This window comes from Thunnus maccoyii, chromosome 4 (genome assembly GCF_910596095.1).
Source record: "Thunnus maccoyii chromosome 4, fThuMac1.1, whole genome shotgun sequence".
Classification (NCBI taxonomy): Eukaryota; Metazoa; Chordata; class Actinopteri; order Scombriformes; family Scombridae; genus Thunnus; species Thunnus maccoyii.
Genome location: NC_056536.1, coordinates 34,999,090 through 35,016,589, shown reverse-complemented (window position 1 = coordinate 35,016,589; position 17,500 = coordinate 34,999,090). Strand labels below are relative to the sequence as shown.

Genomic DNA, 17,500 nt, shown 5'->3' with positions numbered 1-17,500 from the left:
ACAGAGAAGTCTGATGGACGGACGCTGAAGGTCAGAAACCTGCACGACAAACATTTAACACTGTTTGACTGTGAACTGATCAGTTCACTCATCCATCTGATTGTTAATGTCAGCTAGCTAATGATATGAATAGTTAATGATTGATTGTAGCGTCCAGGCAGACTTGACTGATGGTCAAGCGCTGTTTGATGGTTTTCTGTTCTCTTCTTTAAACCGTAGCTGCGTTACATTGATCGGCTGATCGGCAGCAGTGGAAGAAGTATTGAGATCTTTTACTTCGGTCAAAGTAATAACAATGAAGACATGAAAATACCTTGAAAATAATATTCCATTACAAATAAAACTCCTGAATGAATGAATATTTTATTTAAAGGGCAATTCCAGTTTATTTCAACTTGGTACATTTCCCATAAACAACCAGTCCTCCAGATGAAGCTCCAGATCTGTGGTTTGATCATGTGACTCCAGAACAACACGTAGCAGCGTTTTCTAATCTGGCGTCTCTATCAGCAGTAATCAGCAGGACGACATCATCTGTTTTAAAAAACCTTTAAACACGTCACTGTTAAACAGTAATGATGTTTTATGATGTGACAGCGCTGTGGTTCAGCTCTGGTTAGGTTGAGGGGAAAGATATGTTGCTGCTTGAAGCGTACAGTAACAATTTGACCTCAATGAGCGTATCAGGATTTCTTGTCTGGATTTGGCAGCTGTGCAGTAAAATAACAGTTCAGAGATCTCAGTGAGTGTATTAAACTGAAAGTTTAAAGAGTGTAACATATCCTTGGTTATCAGTTCATTTATTCGGGACTTTGTGTGATGCTGTTGGCTCACAAACTTCAACCTGATTCATCATCTCGCACCCTGTTCACCCAATTACATCCCTGCCATATCTCATCTGACCAATCACAGCCAAATGTCCGATATGATTAACTCCACCCGTGGGCTCTGCAGACAGGGATGAGAGCACATCAGATATGTAGCCCATCAGATTATTTATCTCATTCTCGTTTCATCTCAAATTAATTTCCAGACACAAGCGTTATGCTCAGCAACTCGCTCCAACTGGGAGACCGTCCAGCTTCATCTGACCAATCACAGCTGATGAGGAGAAGGACATGAGGGATGATGAATTGGAACGGGAGTTACAAAGGAGAGTTATAGCTACAGTACATCAAAGCTCATACTTTAGGAGACAGAAAGATGGTCAAACTGCACTGAGCAACATGTAAATATACAATTATACAGACAAAAAGACAAAAGTCCAACTGATATCACATTCAATCCCTTTCTGTGGTCAGAAATAATGTATTTAGATGTATTATTAATAGTTTGGTATCATTAGAAGGAAGAAAGAAGGGGAAATATCACAAATGCTCCTTTTTGTCTCAGCAGCTGGAGGGGCGTGTTGGTGTCTGTGTTTGATTGACAGCAGCTGGAGGGGCGTGTTGGTGTCAGTGTTTGATTGACAGCAGCTGGAGGGGCGTGTTGGTGTCTGTGTTTGATTGACAGCAGCTGGAGGGGCGTGTTGGTGTCTGTGTTTGATTGACAGCAGCTGGAGGGGCGTGGTGGTGTCTGTGTTTGATTGACAGCAGCTGGAGGGGCGTGTTGGTGTCTGTGTTTGATTGACAGCAGCTGGAGGGGCGTGTTGGTGTCTGTGTTTGATTGACAGCAGCTGGAGGGTTGTGGTGGTGTCTGTGTTTGATTGACAGCAGCTGGAGGGGCGTGTTGGTGTCTGTGTTTGATTGACAGCAGCTGGAGGGGCGTGTTGGTGTCTGTGTTTGATTGACAGCAGCTGGAGGGGCGTGTTGGTGTCTGTGTTTGATTGACAGCAGCTGGAGGGGTGTGTTGGTGTCTGTGTTTGATTGACAGCAGCTGGAGGGGCGTGTTGGTGTCTGTGTTTGATTGACAGCAGCTGGAGGGGTGTGGTGGTGTCTGTGTTTGATTGACAGCAGCTGGAGGGGCGTGTTGGTGTCTGTGTTTGATTGACAGCAGCTGGAGGGGCGTGTTGGTGTCTGTGTTTGATTGACAGCAGCTGGAGGGGCATGGTGGTGTCTGTGTTTGATTGACAGCAGCTGGAGGGGCGTGTTGGTGTCTGTGTTTGATTGACAGCAGCTGGAGGGGTGTGGTGGTGTCTGTGTTTGATTGACAGCAGCTGGAGAGGCGTGTTGGTGTCTGTGTTTGATTGACAGCAGCTGGAGGGGCGTGTTGGTGTCTGTGTTTGATTGACAGCAGCTGGAGGGATGTGGTGGTGTCTGTGTTTGATTGACAGCAGCTGGAGGGGCGTGGTGGTGTCTGTGTTTGATTGACAGCAGCTGGAGGGGCATGGTGGTGTCTGTGTTTGATTGACAGCAGCTGGAGGGGCGTGTTGGTGTCTGTGTTTGATTGACAGCAGCTGGAGGGGCGTGTTGGTGTCTGTGTTTGATTGACAGCAGCTGGAGGGGCATGGTGGTGTCTGTGTTTGATTGACAGCAGCTGGAGGGGCGTGTTGGTATCTGTGTTTGATTGACAGCAGCTGGAGGGGTGTGGTGGTGTCTGTGTTTGATTGACAGCAGCTGGAGAGGCGTGTTGGTGTCTGTGTTTGATTGACAGCAGCTGGAGGGGCGTGTTGGTGTCTGTGTTTGATTGACAGCAGCTGGAGGGGTGTGGTGGTGTCTGTGTTTGATTGACAGCAGCTGGAGAGGCGTGTTGGTGTCTGTGTTTGATTGACAGCAGCTGGAGGGGCGTGTTGGTGTCTGTGTTTGATTGACAGCAGCTGGAGGGATGTGGTGGTGTCTGTGTTTGATTGACAGCAGCTGGAGGGGTGTGGTGGTGTCTGTGTTTGATTGACAGCAGCTGGAGGGATGTGGTGGTGTCTGTGTTTGATTGACAGCAGCTGGAGGGGTGTGGTGGTGTCTGTGTTTGATTGACAGCAGCTGGAGGGGCATGGTGGTGTCTGTGTTTGATTGACAGCAGCTGGAGGGGCGTGTTGGTGTCTGTGTTTGATTGACAGCAGCTGGAGGGGCGTGTTGGTGTCTGTGTTTGATTGACAGCAGCTGTCAATCGCAGGATGTGATCAGGCTCAGTGTGACCGTCTGCTCTGTTGATGATAGAATAACACGCTATCACTTTATGCAAAGATCAGATTTGCTGTATAGAGACAACGTCTCCAGCTACGTAGACAGAGAACTGACAGTATTCTGTCAAATTAATGCAAACTTTCAAATTTCTCCATGTTGAAAGGAGAACACAGGACGAGTGATTTACAGAGCAGATATGTTGCTGTAGCAGATAAAAAATGCTATTTAATTAGAGATCAGTCAGTATTTATGACTGATCTTGACTGTATAACTATGAACATAGTTAATACATTCATGTTCTTAATGGATCTTTGTTTACAGCTGAACTTGAAGGACGTAATAGCGCTATCAGTGACTCCTAAACCTGTAATCTAATATAAAGCTGTTATATATATATTATATACGCCAGGTGGATTTCATTGGCTCTATAAAGTTTGCATGGAGGACGGTAAAATCTTACAGACATCATTATGACAGAACATAATGTTTTAATGAAGGCTTATTGTCTGCTTCAAGGTTTGAATTTTTTACTCCCTTTTATTTACAGACTCACAGCCGGTCTCGTCTTCAGTGACAGATTTAGTTTTTGTTTTTCAGAAAAGGTTTGGCTGCTAACAAATGATTTGATTTATTTATTTATTTTAGTCTTTAAGTTATAAAAACAAGACAAATAACGAAAGACAGAAAATAATAATATTATTAAATAATAGACACACTACATATTTATATACATGCACAGCAAACATACATATACACTTACACATCATTTAAAACTGAAGACAATAATGCAAAGTGCTTAAACAGCTTTAGACTGATGAATAAATGCAAAAAAACCCCAAAAACAGTTTATAGCATTAAGTGAAAAGTTGTAGGCTGAAGCTTATTACGCTTATCACACAAAGTGTTTCCTCATTGAATATGTACGAATTGTAATCCATCCAAACAAGTATTGATCCAATCAGTGAATGTTGCTCCACTCAGAGTAGAAATCCATCATAAAAGGAAGAAAGAGAAGAATTGAATATAATAATACAAATACTGACAGATATAAATGAGCTGAGCGGGATTATTTACCTCAGGTAGTAGGAGGTGGTTCATCGTTGAGCGTAGTTCAACCATTTCATCCGATTTTTCATACAAGGACATGTATGTTCCTGTTCATCAGGAGGAAACATGAGCAGGACAGGAAATCAGTCAGGACCAATCAAATCACCTCGTTACCCTCCTTTTCTACCGGCGCGCGGAGCTTCTGGCGGCGTTCTGATGGAGAGGAGCAGCAAAACCACGAGAGAACAAACACACCCGGGTTCAGTTTATCTGATCTGAGGAGATCCATGAGGCTGCAGGAGGGAAAATTCAACATAATGATGAATGTACTGAAGCTTTAACTGTATTTAAAATCTATATAATGAAACAGGTCCTCTATTGTTTCGCCTCCGCCTTATACTCACTTCTCTACATTTGGATTAAAGGCTGGATTAGATTAACATTGATTTATATTCTAGTCGGGATCAATTAGGTTCCTCTTTTCATTTAAATGTTTCTGTGGACTAGTCTTCCTCTGCATTAAATCAGTTTTGTAATTCTTGGTTTTGGTCTTTTCTTGGGATTTGTTACCAGTAAGAAAAATAAAGAATATCACCAGACTTGTGCTTTTATACAAAATAGTTTTTGTTGCCTAAATGTAACCACATCTTAACTGTACTATAGTTCTCATGAGTATTAACGCTTAACAGAAATGATTTATTGAATCACACCGCTGTTGAAGGAGTTCTGCAGAATTATCCAACCGGGTTAAAGGATCATTCTGCTGATTTTCTATATTTGTCTTCATGTTGGTGAACTGATCTACTAACCAGTGTTGTGTGTGTGTGTCAAAGCTGATATATCTTATATCAAAACTATTAAAACCACGACACCGCTGCACTGGGTCACATGTTCCTTCATCATGAAGAGAGTTTGGTCAGACGCTACTGAGCATGTGCAGGAACGCTGTTCTGTTTACAGCTTCACCAGCTCGTTGTGCTGCTGATAAACAACCTCTGACTTTGTGCTACATTAGACATTTATGAAAGAAAATCACCAGACTGATCCTTTAAGATCTGAGAGACGGACAGGAGGCAGCATGTAGAGAGTAAAAACACCATGAACACATGCATGAGAGAGAGAGAGAGAGAGTAATGTAAACTGACTCTGCAGACCATCTGCAGGGGAGAGAGAGAGAGAGAGAGAGAGAGAGAGAGGGCGAGAGAGGTGGGGCTGACACACATGTAGTTGTTGTTAGTAGCAACTCGCTGCCCGGGGGCTTTGGTGCCATTTGGTGCCCGTTTGGACGAACAGCCGCAGAGACACAAACCCTCTCGCTCTCTCTCTCTCTCTGATAAAACGAGGCCTGGATTCGCTGCGTCTCACTAACACAGTTCTCAGATGTAGAGCGCTGCGAGCCTACAGGGCAGAGGAGCAGGGTGGTTGCTGGTTCCAGTCCCTCAGACAATCTGGCCTCTAACGAGACGTTAGAGGAAATACCCTCCACCCACTACGAGGTGTATTATACTTAGTGTTAATACTTCTCCTGCAGATATATTATAGAAACATACTGTAGATGCCACATCTCAGGTTCCTCTTTACTGTCACCAACATAATATTCTCTTATCACTATAAACATGTTAGTTGGCTTTAATCTTTGCAGCAGGACTTTCATTTGCTACCAACTTTTTGCACAGTTTTTATACTGATTAAATAAACAAGTTAACATGTAAATTAATCAGCTTTAGGTGCTAATAGGTGGATTTTGTCACCTGTGAACAGAGCCAGGCTAGCTGTGTCCCGACTGTTTCTTTATGCTAAGCTAAGCTAACTGCCTGTTGGCTGCTGCTGATCAATCTTCTCATCTTATTATCAGCAAGAAAGCTTGAAGTGTTTCCCCCAAAATGTTGAACTGTTCCTTTAAAATGCAGTCAATGTGACCAAAGTCTGGAGCTTTGGTCATGTGATAACGAGAGTAACCGACATCTTTTAAAAGACAGTTTCAAGTCAGTCATGCGGTTCCATCATTAGGTCACATGAGGACAGCTGTCATTTGCTGAAGAAGGCCATGTGGTACGGCAGAAAGTTCCAGAAAAAGCTTAAGAGTGAAAGTGTTTCCTGTTTATATGACACTCAGTATGACGAGCAGGACGTTATTAATGACAGCAGACTGACTCACCTTCACCTGCTCAGCCTGTGTTATGAACAGTGTGATAGCTGCAGGCTACGGAGGCCCACAGGGGACAGTAGCAGCAGAGGCACTGTTACTGAACTGATCAATCACTTATAGAAGTTAAACTGAACTACTACAGGCTGCAGAGTTCATTAAAGATGCAATATGAAAGAAAAAAAACATCCTGAAGATTTGTCAAAGTTTGAAAAACCACAGAGAAAAAAAAGGAATTACTGCTCTCAAATTAATAATTTATGTGCACAGATGACTTCATTCGTGCTCTTGATTGATGTGTTTTGCCTGTTCCCTCCTGTAGAGGGCAGCAAACACATTCAGTCGGGAGGTTTGAAGTAATAAAGAAGAAATTTCCCAGGGTTAGGGTTGAAGAGCAGCTAAAACTTGAGGTCTGCTCGAGCCGACGAGTTTTTATAAACCGGATGAAAGTTTTTTACGGTGAAAACGTCTGTTAACCCGTAGAATACGTTTAAGGGAACTCAGAGATAACAACGTTGTGCTTAAAGTATGTTCACATATCAGTCCAAGATCAAAATAAAACAACCAGTCCTCTAAATGAAGCTCTGGATCTGTGGTTTGATCATGTGACTCCAGAACGACCACAGACTGTATAAAAACATGGACGTAGTTACGCTGCCTAACTCCCAGCCAATCAAAAATGGGCAAAGAGGCGGGGCCGAACGGCTGAAACAAGACACCTAGCGGCTGGCGGACCTGTCACTCAAAGCAGCCATGTCCTTCATTATGCAGAACTTTACGGCTTAATAAAATTTAAACGGGTGAGTTATAAAAACGTTCAGTTGTCATGAAAGAGGAAATTAGCTACAGAGACTAAAACCGTTGTTTGTACCAGACTGTAAACATGTTTATTTCTGCTGTAAAGTTGGACATGTTAACATGGGGGTCTATGGGGATTGACTCGCTTTTGGAGCCTCAAGTGGTCGTTCAAGGAACTGCAGTTTTTGGCAGGTTGCTGTTTGAGAATGACACGTAGCAGCGTTTTCTAATCTGGCGTCTCTATCAGCAGTAATCAGCTGTCAGACATCATCCGTCTGTAACACGTCACTGTTAATCAATAAAGATGATTGATGATGTGACGGCGCTGTGGTTCAGCTCTGGTTGGGTATGAAGATGATGGTTTGGGTTCAAATGACTTTATTAAGGTCAGAGAAACATGTGGTGGGTTAAAGTTACTACTTCATTTAAAGTTAGAGCTTCGTCGTCATGGCAACAATAATAACCACGAATCAGCAGAAAGGTAAATACAGTGAGAGAGCTGCTCTCTGCTGACCCAACAACAAACATGACAAACAGGAAGTGAGGGTGACAGAACACGCAGCAGCTCCCAGTAAGAGGCCGCCGGTCTCACAGTCTGACACCAGTATAAGAAGGAGGAAGAGGAGGAAGAGGAAGAGGAAGAGGAGACTCACTAACATGTGCTGTTGTGGTTGGCCGTGACGCTCTGTGACAGACAGAACATCAGTAATCCTGTTGTTCAAAGTTAAACACGTCCAACCAGCTTCTAGTCCTCAAACGTTACAGTCTAACGATGCTGCTGTCTGATAAACATGAATCACTGTTGATGCAGAGACTTTAGTCCATCAACAGGAAATGAATCAGCAACTATTTCGATAACTGATTCATCTTTTGGGTCAGTTTGAGCTTCATTGTCTTGCCTGAGTGACGGCGTCTCCTTCCTCTCCAGGACGTGTTGAAGAGTATTTTTCATGTTTTTTTGATGTTTTACAGACTGTTGTGACCTTTTTTTTCTTTGGAGGACAGTCTCACTGCATCTGTGGACTCTTTTAAAGATCTCGAAATATGTTACTGAGTTTTGTCGGATTTAGTTCAAAACAAGCAGGAGACACATTTCCATGATGATATATATGTTGATATTTAATATACTGGTTAAATAATGATATGAATGAACCCCAGTAGCCTTTAAGTTAAGACCTGTCTCTCTGCACTACACAAGAAAATATCAAATACACACAGAACATGTCAAAAATAATAATAATCAGCTGTATCATCCAATAAATCAATAAACAATCACTAATATTGAGTTTGTACTCGGTGTCGAGCAACAAGCGTCACACTGAGAGACAATAAAATGTTTCGATAAACAACAGGAAACAGCAGAAAGAACAGATTTGATATTATTATGGAGACGTGAGCTGGTGTGTGAATGTGTGTCTGTGACTCCTTACTGGTCCATGATGGGAGAGAGTTTAAACCAGCTGACCGCGCTGTCTCTGCTCTGATTGGCTCTCAGATTCTGTCCTTCTGTGTGTTATTAACTACATGTCATCAGCTCTGACATCACATCTACTTTATGAAGCTTCTGCTGTATTATTGAAGTCATAGTGATGCTGGTGGTGTTCATATGTGTATGTATGTTAATGGGATGGACAAAATATTATGATATATATGAATCACATTTTGCTCTGAATCATTTATTTGAATGTGGTTGTAAGACAGACTGAGATGTTACAGTGAGGCTGTTTTACATCTTCAGCAGCAGATAATAATGAGAGTTACTGTACGACGGGCGGATGAGTCATCAAAATTAATTCACGAGTTGTTACAATTACATAAGTATTTAAATAAGCAGGAGTTTTAGGAGAAATACTTGCATTAAATTCAAGAAAGTTCTGTGACTCAGTCAACGGGATTTACAGACAGTTTGGTCATGTGACGCTGGTTTTTGATGACAGAGCTGCTAACATGATCAGCTGTGAGCGATGAGCTACAAACACGTCGAGAGTTTACTGTGTGACCTCAGTGAGCTGCAGCAGTCTGTGCACAGCTGGGGGATAAATCAAACACACCTGTCCTCACCTCAACCCTGCTGCTCACTGGAGGGATGGAGGGATGGAGGGATGGAGGGAGGGAGGAAAGGAAAGAACAAAAAGAGGAAAGGAAGGAAGGAAGAGAAGGAAACAGGAGAGGACAAGAGAGGAGGAGAAAAGGAGATGAGAGGAGATGAAGCAGGAAAGTAAAAGTAATAAGGAGACAAGAAAAAGAAATAGGAGAGGAGGAGAGGAGGAATAGAGAAGAAGAAAGGAAAGGAACACGGAGGAGGAGGTGACGGGAGGTGGACAGGAGAGGGGAGGTAAGGAAAAAAAATGAAAAGAAAGAAAGGAGAGAAGAGAAGAGAGGGGAAAGAAAATGAAAGAGAAAAAAGGAAAGAATAGACAAAGGAAGAGATGAGTGGACAAAGGAAAGAGGAGAGGAGGAGGAGAAGGAAAGGAGTGGAGGAGGAGAAGAGAGGAGGAGGCCTGGAAGGAGGAAAGATGCACTGATGGAGGAGGAGAAGAGAAGAGGAGAGGAGGAGGTGGGAGAGAAGTGAAAGCTTCACTTCCTCCTCTTCCTCTCTGTGCAAACCTTCACTTTGTTTTCTCCTCCTTCTTATCTCCTCCTCTCTGTTATCTCCTCCTCTTTATCTCCTCCTCTTTATCTCCTCCTCCTCTTTATCTCCTCCTCCTCTTTATCTCCTCCTCTTTATCTCCTCCTCTTTATCTCCTCCTCTTTATCTCCTCCTCGTTATCTTCTCCTCCTCTTTATCTCCTCCTCTTTATCTCCTCCTCTTTAACTCCTCCTCCTCTTTATCTCCTCCTCCTCGTTATCTCCTCCTCCTCTTTATCTCCTCCTCCTCGTTATCTTCTCCTCCTCTTTATCTCCTCCTCTTTAACTCCTCCTCCTCGTTATCTTCTCCTCCTCTTTATCTCCTCCTCTTTATCTTCTCCTCCTCTTTATCTCCTCCTCTTTAACTCCTCCTCCTCTTTATCTCCTCCTCCTCGTTATCTCCTCCTCCTCTTTATCTCCTCCTCCTCGTTATCTCCTCCTCCTCTTTATCTCCTCCTCCTCGTTATCTTCTCCTCCTCTTTATCTCCTCCTCCTCGTTATCTCCTCCTCCTCTTTATCTCCTCCTCGTTATCTCCTCCTCCTCGTTATCTTCTCCTCCTCGTTACCTCCTCCTCCTCGTTACCTTCTCCTCCTCTTTATCTCCTCCTCCTCATTATCTCCTCCTCCTCTTTAACTCCTCCTCCTCTTTATCTCCTCCTCCTCGTTATCTTCTCCTCCTCGTTATCTCCTCCTCCTCGTTATCTCCTCCTCTTTATCTCCTCCTCCTCTTTATCTCCTCCTCTTCGTTATCTCCTCCTCTTTATCTCCTCCTCCTCGTTATCTCCTCCTCCTCGTTATCTTCTCCTCCTCGTTATCTCCTCCTCCTCGTTATCTCCTCCTTCTCTTTATCTCCTCCTTGTTATCTTCTCCTCCTCTTTATCTCCTCCTCTTTATCTCCTCCTCCTCGTTATCTCCTCCTCCTCGTTATCTCCTCCTCCTCGTTATCTCCTCCTCCTCTTTATCTCCTCCTCGTTATCTTCTCCTCCTCTTTATCTCCTCCTCCTCGTTATCTTCTCCTCCTCTTTATCTCCTCCTCTTTATCTTCTCCTCCTCTTTATCTCCTCCTCTTTAACTCCTCCTCCTCTTTATCTCCTCCTCCTCGTTATCTCCTCCTCCTCTTTATCTCCTCCTCGTTATCTCCTCCTCCTCTTTATCTCCTCCTCCTCTTTATCTCCTCCTCCTCTTTACCTCCTCCTCCTCGTTATCTTCTCCTCATTATCTTCTCCTCCTCTTTATCTCCTCCTCCTCTTTATCTCCTCCTCCTCGTTATCTTCTCCTCCTCGTTATCTCCTCCTCTTTATCTCCTCCTCCTCTTTATCTCCTCCTCGTTATCTCCTCCTCCTCGTTATCTCCTCCTCTTTATCTCCTCCTCCTCGTTATCTCCTCCTCGTTATCTCCTCCTCCTCGTTATCTCCTCCTCTTTATCTCCTCCTCCTCTTTATCTCCTCCTCTTTATCTCCTCCTCTTTATCTCCTCCTCCTCTTTATCTCCTCCTCTTTATCTCCTCCTCTTTATCTCCTCCTCCTCTTTATCTCCTCCTCCTCGTTATCTTCTCCTCCTCGTTATCTCCTCCTCCTCGTTATCTTCTCCTCCTCTTTATCTCCTCCTCCTCTTTATCTCCTCCTCCTCGTTATCTCCTCCTCTTTATCTCCTCCTCCTCGTTATCTCCTCCTCTTTATCTCCTCCTCCTCTTTATCTCCTCCTCCTCGTTATCTCCTCCTCCTCGTTATCTCCTCCTCTTTATCTCCTCCTCCTCTTTATCTCCTCCTCCTCGTTATCTTCTCCTCCTCGTTATCTTCTCCTCCTCGTTATCTTCTCCTCCTCGTTATCTCCTCCTCCTCGTTATCTCCTCCTCCTCTTTATCTCCTCCTCCTCGTTATCTCTTCCTCCTCGTTATCTCCTCCTCTTTATCTCCTCCTCCTCGTTATCTCCTCCTCCTCGTTATCTCCTCCTCTTTATCTCCTCCTCGTTATCTCTTCCTCCTCTTTATCTCCTCCTCCTCGTTATCTCCTCCTCCTCGTTATCTCCTCCTCTTTATCTCCTCCTCGTTATCTCTTCCTCCTCTTTATCTCCTCCTCCTCGTTATCTCCTCCTCTTTATCTCCTCCTCCTCGTTATCTCCTCCTCCTCGTTATCTCCTCCTCTTTATCTCCTCCTCCTCGTTATCTCCTCCTCCTCGTTATCTCCTCCTCCTCTTTATCTCCTCCTCGTTATCTTCTCCTCCTCTTTATCTCCTCCTCGTTATCTTCTCCTCCTCTTTATCTCCTCCTCCTCGTTATCTTCTCCTCCTCTTTATCTCCTCCTCTTTATCTTCTCCTCCTCTTTATCTCCTCCTCTTTAACTCCTCCTCCTCTTTATCTCCTCCTCCTCTTTATCTCCTCCTCCTCTTTATCTCCTCCTCCTCTTTACCTCCTCCTCCTCGTTATCTTCTCCTCATTATCTTCTCCTCCTCTTTATCTCCTCCTCCTCTTTATCTCCTCCTCCTCGTTATCTCCTCCTCCTCGTTATCTCCTCCTCCTCGTTATATTCTCCTCCTCGTTATCTCCTCCTCTTTATCTCCTCCTCCTCGTTATCTCCTCCTCTTTATCTCCTCCTCCTCGTTATCTCCTCCTCTTTATCTCCTCCTCCTCTTTATCTCCTCCTCCTCGTTATCTCCTCCTCTTTATCTCCTCCTCCTCTTTATCTCCTCCTCCTCGTTATCTTCTCCTCCTCGTTATCTCCTCCTCCTCGTTATCTTCTCCTCCTCGTTATCTCCTCCTCCTCGTTATCTCCTCCTCCTCGTTATCTTCTCCTCCTCGTTATCTTCTCCTCCTCGTTATCTCCTCCTCCTCGTTATCTTCTCCTCCTCTTCTTCGTCCTCATTCTGTTCTCTGGTGTTTAGATCATATTTCTCTTCTTATAATTTCAAACGTTCTTCCTCTTTTTCTTTATCTTTCAGGTTTTTTCAACAGGAAGTGATCGACGTTAGCAGATGGCTAACGATGGCTAACGATGGCTAACGATGGCTAACGCTCTCTCTCTCTCTCTCTCTCTCTCTCTGTCAGTGTGGAGGGCGACCCTCAGTGTCCGGAGGCGCTCACTTTTACTGATTCGTCCTTCGGCCATCCGCCTCCCTTCCATCGCTATAGCAACAGCCCCCTCTCCAGCCCCTGTGACCCCTACAGCTCCGCCTCCACCAGCGGGCCCCTGGGAGCCTCCCACACACACACACAGGTACTGACCCGGAAACACACACACACACACACACACACACACACACACACAGGTACTGACCCGGAAACACACACACACACACACACACACACACACACACACACACAGTGGTTCCCTGTGAGTCCTTCTTTCCACACAGCCAATCAAATCTTCAGAAAGCCGTAACGTGTCGTCCAATCAGCAGCAGAGCAGCTGGACCTGCTCACTAACTAGAGGGACCTGGTCCGACACGGACCGAGGAAAACCCGAACCTGATCAGCATCAATTAATTTTTAAAAAAGATCCGATCAGACGAGGACCCAAACACAGCCAGACCAGAACAGACCCCAACAGACCAGAACAGACCCCAACAGACCAGAACAGACCAGAACAGACCAGAACAGACCCCAACAGACCAGAACAGACCCCAACAGACCAGAACAGACCAGAACAGACCAGAACAGACCCCAACAGACCAGAACAGACCCCAACAGACCAGAACAGACCAGAACAGACCCCAACAGACCAGAACACACCAGAACAGACCAGAACAGACCCGAACACGGCCAGACCAGAACAGACCAGAACCAAAATGCAGTCGACCCAAACAGAGAACATGAACACCGGCAGCAGCCTGATGTGATCAATTAGTTTAATTAATTAACGAGCAGCTGTATTATAACAACGTTGAACCTGTTTACTCTTTATTTGATTTTGTTTTTTATCTGTGAGCATAAATCTTGAAAAGGAGTTAAACAGCTGATGTTCTGATGTTCTGCCGTTTTCTCCTGATTGTGACCAGAGCTCATGTACTCAGGTTTACAGACCCGATTAGACTGAGTGCAGTTTGGACCTGGTCCAGCTCAGGTCTCAGGTCGGGTCTTGGTTCCTCAGTGAGGAGGCGGGATTAACTGTAACAGCTGTCAGTAGAAACCTAAACGTCTTTATAAACGTATTATTACTGTCAGTGACTCTACAGCTGTAACGTTCTTATCAAATATTACTTATTTGTGTAATAATCCAGCAGCACTGACTGGTTCATATCCACAGCGTCAGGAGCTGGTTTGCAGGTCGTTCATCATACATCACCACTGGCTCAGAACTGATTAAAAAGATTCTGGATCCTCATTCAGCCTCCCCTGAATAAAGACACAATAACAATATCTCTGTCTCCCTCTCTCCCCCTCCAGGGTATCTCTCCCGTCTCTCCCCCCAGCCCGGCGAGCCTCGCCTGGGCTCAGCGCAGCCGACACCAGCCGGCCAGCCTGGCGCTCCGTAAGCAAGAGGAGGAGGAGAGCAAACGCTGCAAGGCTCTATCTGACAGCTATGAGCTCTCTACAGACCTCCAGGACAAGAAGGTACGATGCTGCAGGAAGTAGATCTACATCAGCGTCACGCCACACAGATACAGACTGACAGCGTTCAGAGGTTTTTATATGATCGTCTCTGTTACAGCCTGTAAACTACATCCTCATTTTTCATTGATCCAACCAATCAGCTCAGCAGGTGATTTTACTGATGACGTCTTTAACTGAATGAGTCAGTTAGCGAGTCTCTCCATGACTGTGGTAGAAAGTAACTAAGTACATTTACTCAAGTACTGTACTGTAGTACAGTTTTGAGGTACTTGTACTTTACTTGAGTATTTCCATGTGATGCTACTTTCTACATTTCAGAGGGAAATATTGTACTTTCTACTCCACTACATTGATTTGACAGCTTTAGTTACTTTTCAGATGAAGATTTGACACAATGGATAATATAACAAGCTTTTAAAATACAACACATTGTTAAAGATGAAACCAGTGGTTTCCAACCTTTTTGGCTTTTGACGTCTTACAAAAAGCAGTGTGTAGTCGGGGTCACATTTCACATGTCTATGAGTTGTTAACAGCTCCACCAAATAGTGATTTTTCCCTCTAAACTTCTCACATGCTTTCATTTCAATAAATGTTCAAATGATCCAATATTTCAGCAAAAATCAAAGATTAGAGAAAAAGTCCAAAAACTGAAAACAGATTTGTGTATCAGAACTTTGTTTTTTCTTCTTTCCTCTCCCATTAATCATCTCACCACCCCTCAGATTTATCTGCTGACCCTTTGGAGGGGCCCGACCCCTAGGTTGGGAACCACTGGACTAAACTAGCTAACTATATATAAAGTAGTGTAAACTAGCTCCACCTCCAGCAGCTACAACAGTAACATGCTGCTCTAACACTGATGCTTCACTATTAATAATCTAATGATGTCATATATAATAATATATCAGTCAGAGGGACCAAACCACTATTTTTACTGCAATACTTTAACTACATCAAGCTCATAATACTTATGTACTTTTACTGCAATACTTTAACTACATCAAGCTCATAATACTTATGTACTTTTACTGCAATACTTTAACTACATCAAGCTCATAATACTTATGTACTTTTACTGCAATACTTTAACTACATCAAGCTCATAATACTTATGTACTTTTACTGCAATACTTTAACTACATCAAGCTCATAATACTTATGTACTTTTACTGCAATACTTTAACTACATCAAGCTCATAATACTTATGTACTTTTACTGCAGTAAAGGATCTAATCATGTGTTCGGCCTCCTGACAGCAATAAGCTCAGATTTCTGTAAACACCCACACACACTGTTTCACACACTCGCAGCATCGTGGGTTGATGCTCAGCGTCGTGTCTCGATATGTTCGTCCTATTTTCCAGCAATAAGGCGCTTCAGCTCATGTATGCTAGTTTCTATTTTTTCCAATTCTTGAACTTTTTTATTGTCATCTTGAAAAAATAAAGTGAAAAGAGAATATTTCTAACAGCAGCTCATGTTAAAGATTCCTGATGTGATTAAAAGATATTCTGGATGTTCTGGGACTCAAACTGAGCACAAACACAAGATTTCAATTAAAAGTACAATAAAAAACTGATGTACCTGAGATATCAAACCACTGACAAGCTTACTGGAAACTAGAAATCCCACTAAAACCCCAGATGTCACCCAGTATGAAGATGCCTTTAGAGGAGCAGCGTTTAGAATCAGATGGTTTATTGGCTGAATTAATTTCTCATTTTTGCTGCAGTCATGTGTGGAGTCTTTGTATTTAATATGTTTAGTGTATAAGAGATAATTGGACCAAACTATTATTAGATATATAGGAAAATAAACTATTGTGATCAGTGATTTAACAGTGGTTTAGTTGGGTTTGAAGAGTAACAACAGCAAATGATCTGTTCAGCAATTACTGCTTCAATAAATCAATAACAGTCACAGAAATCAGCTCTCAGTTTGGATTATGAAGTTAAAGATGAGACTGTAACAGAGCTTATAATAAAAAGACATTACTTAGGAACTATAAACTGATGTTTTGGCTCAGTCCAGACTGTTCAACCTTCATTCTCCCAGATGAGAAACTTATGATAAACTGTTTAAAACATATGAAAATACATTACTAAAGTAGTTCAAGTCCTAGTTTCTGTTTTTTAGGAGCAGAGTGGATACTAGCAGTAGATTTAGCTGCAGGTGTTTATTATTATTTCTAAGCAGCATATAAACATTAAGGTTCACCAGTCTGTTGTTCTGTTGAACGTTATTATCTAAATGAACAAACGCTCTCTGCTCCGCTGTCTCTGATTGGTTGCCTGTATATGATCGTGCTGCCTGATAGGTGGAGATGCTGGAGAGGAAGTACGGCGGCCAGTTTGTGTCCCGGCGGGCGGCGAGGACCATCCAGACGGCGTTCAGGCAGTACCGCATGAACAAGAACTTCGAGAGGCTTCGCAGCTCCGCCTCAGAGAGCAGAATGACGCGTCGCATCATCCTGTCCAACATGAGGATGCAGGTACACACACGCACACACACACACACACACACACACACACACACACACACACACATACACACACACACACACACATACACACACACACACACACACAGACACACACACACACACACACACTGCAGACACACACATGTTCTGATCCTTGTGTGTGTTTATGTGTGTGTGTGTGTGTGTGTGTGTGTGTGTGTGTGTGTGTACTGGTTTTCGGGGGTTGCAGTACTCGTTTGATGAGCGTCAGCCGCAGGGTCAGGGGTCAGCAGGTCAGCAGGGGTCCGAGGACGCAGGAGACATGGACGACTCCTTCTCCAAGCAGGTAGACATGTGTGTGTGTGTGTGTGTGTCTGAACATCTGAACACGAAGTACTGAGTTCAACTGACAGTAAAATAACAATGATTGAAAAGCTGAAAAGTTAAAGCAGCTTAATAAACAATTAAAGCTGCAAGCAGCGATGAACGGGCCCTCGCGCCTCCATGCACGTCGGGCCGCGGCGCAGTCGAAGGTCTTCTGTCGCGGGCATGTAGATGTTTTCAGATCCGGCTGTTTTCAGACAGTGCAAGAAGGAGATAAACATCACTTCCTTTGTCCACTGTTTTGCCTGCTGCTGGGGCTGCTTCACTGAAATGTTGTAGGGGCGCTATTCAGCCAGTTTACATCACTGATGGAATATTGTCATGTAGACATTTTTTCCCTTCCCCTCATAGGTCATCCTCACTACTGAATTATGCATAGACCTCTAATTATTGTAAAATAAATGATAATAACACCAAACTTCAT

At 43.7% G+C, this 17,500-nt stretch overlaps 1 protein-coding gene across 1 annotated transcript in view; it reads left to right on the top strand.

Moving 5' to 3' along the window:
* The window catches only part of LOC121895760 (IQ motif and SEC7 domain-containing protein 2-like), a 65,432-nt gene that overhangs the window by 20,111 nt on the left and 27,821 nt on the right, over positions 1-17,500 (top strand). Inside the window, exons 2-5 of the mRNA XM_042409183.1 lie at positions 12,722-12,890; positions 14,060-14,227; positions 16,549-16,722; positions 16,943-17,038. Coding sequence (XP_042265117.1) covers positions 12,722-12,890; positions 14,060-14,227; positions 16,549-16,722; positions 16,943-17,038 — 607 coding nt within the window. The remainder of the gene's footprint in view (positions 1-12,721; positions 12,891-14,059; positions 14,228-16,548; positions 16,723-16,942; positions 17,039-17,500) is intronic.